Source organism: Poecilia latipinna, unplaced genomic scaffold, assembly GCF_001443285.1.
Source record: "Poecilia latipinna isolate Pla-1442-1.1 unplaced genomic scaffold, P_latipinna-1.0 Scaffold237, whole genome shotgun sequence".
Taxonomy (NCBI): Eukaryota; Metazoa; Chordata; class Actinopteri; order Cyprinodontiformes; family Poeciliidae; genus Poecilia; species Poecilia latipinna.
In genome coordinates this window covers 451733-454552 of record NW_015112853.1, presented here as the reverse complement: position 1 = coordinate 454552, position 2820 = coordinate 451733, and the positions used below count along the sequence as shown (strand labels likewise).

Genomic DNA, 2820 nt, shown 5'->3' with positions numbered 1-2820 from the left:
TCCTACCTCAAAAGTATTACTTGATGACAGGCATAAGAATGTATTCCTTAAAAAAAACAACAACATATTATTGTTGATGTCAAACACAAGAACTAGTTTTAGTATTTCTTTCTCTTTATCTTATTTTTATTAAAACAAAAATATCTGAAAATTATTTCAAAAACAATTCGGACGGTATTCAGTCAGTAATGAAAACACACATCACAAAAATGTTCATATGAAAAATCATATTAGAACATAAACAGAAAAAAACGAGTTAACACTATATCCGATTTACAAGTAACGGATTTTAAGAGCGATTTAGTCAGTAGATTATCATATTATACTACTGCCATCTGGTGGTAAAACCATCTTATAAATCTGTAGCATGCCCGCAGTTCAGACTAGTCAGTGTGGGTTTGCAATGGCAGCCATGTTAGCTCTACATTCATCAGTGCAGATGAATGTAGCATAAAACGCATTCACTATTAAGGTTAAAATACATATTCAGCAAGCTACTTGCTAGTGGAATACATTTGGCGTACCGGTCTGTTATTATCTTTTGCAGAAATGTATATTTGACTAAGAATTTAAGAGCATATATTCCAAATAGACTAAAAATAATAATTTTTGTAAAATTGTTGGGAAAATCTTCTACATATAATGGTACATTTTCTTAATATATGAAGTACTGTTTCTATTGTTCATTGGTCAAGCTGCTTTTAGTAAATAAAAGTGGCTCAATGAACAAAACTGAAAAATTAATAATCTAAACTATATTAAGGCTAACAGATTTAATGTTAACTACAACTCCCACCATGCCCCAGCATCAGTGTGCGTGCGCACCCCTTCCTTAGCTTGCCACTGCGATTGTAGATTTATAAACAAGCTAGCTAAACTGAGCCGCGCTGCGCTATGAGCCATGAGGAAATCCGGATGAGTGTGAGAGCTGCTGTCACTCTTGAACACGGCTTCAGTTTATATTTGGCTTAAAGGAGACGCAACAAAGCGCACAAAATGGCTGTTCTCTGGGCCTTGGCGAATAAGTAGGTTTACTATAGCTTTAAGAACAAGAAACTAGTGTCTGCTTCTTTAAAATTATATCGGTTTATAGCTGAATAGATAATTAAGAAAAGTTTTAAGTTTCTAATGAATTAATATGTGCATTTAATTTGCGACGAATCCAGCAGAAAATGCATCAATGTTGGATAAGGGCCGCTTGCAGTCAAAACGGCTTTAAAGCAGATGTGCTTAGTTATTCCTCACTTTGCGTGTGAACCTGCTTGACTATAAGAGGAATTAAGAGGTAGGACATATACCCTTCACGGTGATGGAACCAGTCGACAACAGAGTCGGGGATGTAAATAAAGACGAGGAACCGAAGGAGGACAAGGCCGCGGAGCAGACCCCGGCCACCAGTACGATCGGTACGCAGCGGAGGGCACTCAGAGAGCGGGGAGCGGGCCGACCTAGGTCCGGTGTCCCCTCTTCTGCCACGGAGGTTAACGGAGCTGCGCCCAGCACGCAGACCTCCGGACGGGTTCTGAGGGACAGGTCAACCAGGGCAGTACCGGCCTGGCTGAAGGACTTGAAAAGCGACGAGGAGGAGGACGAACCGAGCCCGGACAGCAGTGCGACCAAGCGGCGGAAAGTTTCCAGCTCCAAGCGGAGGAAAGGGCTAGATTCAGCGGGTCAGGAAGAAGCTGGAGAGGGGCTCACAGGAGACAGCCTTCAAGGCACAGAGTAAGCTTCACATTTATCAGCCCGTACTTAATAGATACAGTCAACGACAGACGCACATTTGTTTATAATGAGCCTGTGTAGAGTTGAAACGTGCATCAGTGGGGGTCTGCTCCTTTTAAAAGCACGCCTTCTGCATGGCTCGTCCCCTACATGGGTGGAGTAAAACTTACCTGTCTTTAAAGACGCTCTCTTTATAACAACTGCTGTATTAATGTCATATGGGATGTTGTGTCACTGCTGGCCACACAAGGTGATTTTTTCCCCCCCTTTTCTCTTTAGTTCAGAAGACCCAAAGAAACCTGCCTCAGATGTTCAAGGTAATCAGTGGGATGCTTCACCAAAGCCTTGCAGAAGTTTTCATATGGCTTCAACGTGTCTCGTTTTTTTTTTCTTTCTTTTTTTACATTAAAACCAGTAACTTTAATGTACATTATTTGGATTTAATGTTACAAACACAAAGTTGCGTATGATTATAAAGTGAAAGGGAAAAATACAGGATTTTTTTGTGTGTTTGTTTCTTTCAGAAACAATCTGTATAGAGTTATGTGTAATTATATTCAGCCACCCACATTTTGACTTCAAATACAGCTGCTAGTTTTTGGGGGGGATTTGCCTGTAACAGTGTTGCACATCTAGAGACTGAAATTTTAGTCTTTTCATCTCTGCAAAATACCTCAACCAAACCCTCTGAGCTTACGGAAAATAGATTTTACTACGTCATCCTGGTAATTGTCTGGTTCTGCGCTGTGATCTTTGTTCCACATCGATTACCTTGTAACACTTTAAGATGCTTTCATCTGTTGTAGCTCTGGCAGTATATTTAGTGTTGTTCCCCTGCTGGAAGGTGAACCTCCACCTTAAGCCTCAAGTCTTTTCCTACTTTAAAGAAGTTGTTGCCCGGTATGTAGTTTCATCCGTCTTCCTTTCAACGTTGCAAAGCTGAAGAAAACACCCCCCACAGCTTGACGCTGCCACCAGTTCAATTCACGTGGGTTCAGTTGGTTTTGGTTTTGCCAATGTCATGAATAATGTGCATTCTTATTACAGTAGCAAAATGTTAAATTACACACAAATGAGCTCTATTTTCTAATTAGAAAA

The 2820-nt window shown here is 40.5% G+C and overlaps 1 protein-coding gene across 2 annotated transcripts in view; it reads left to right on the top strand.

Annotated features, from left to right (window-relative positions):
* Positions 1–208: 208 nt before the first annotated feature.
* zfp91 (ZFP91 zinc finger protein, atypical E3 ubiquitin ligase) overlaps positions 209–2820 on the top strand; it is a 14758-nt gene continuing 12146 nt past the window's right edge. For both annotated transcript variants that reach the window (XM_015032293.1, XM_015032292.1), the window contains exons 1-2: positions 209–1722; positions 2002–2039. In XM_015032293.1, the coding sequence (XP_014887779.1) occupies positions 1310–1722; positions 2002–2039 (451 nt within the window). In that variant the 5' untranslated portion in view covers positions 209–1309. The remainder of the gene's footprint in view (positions 1723–2001; positions 2040–2820) is intronic.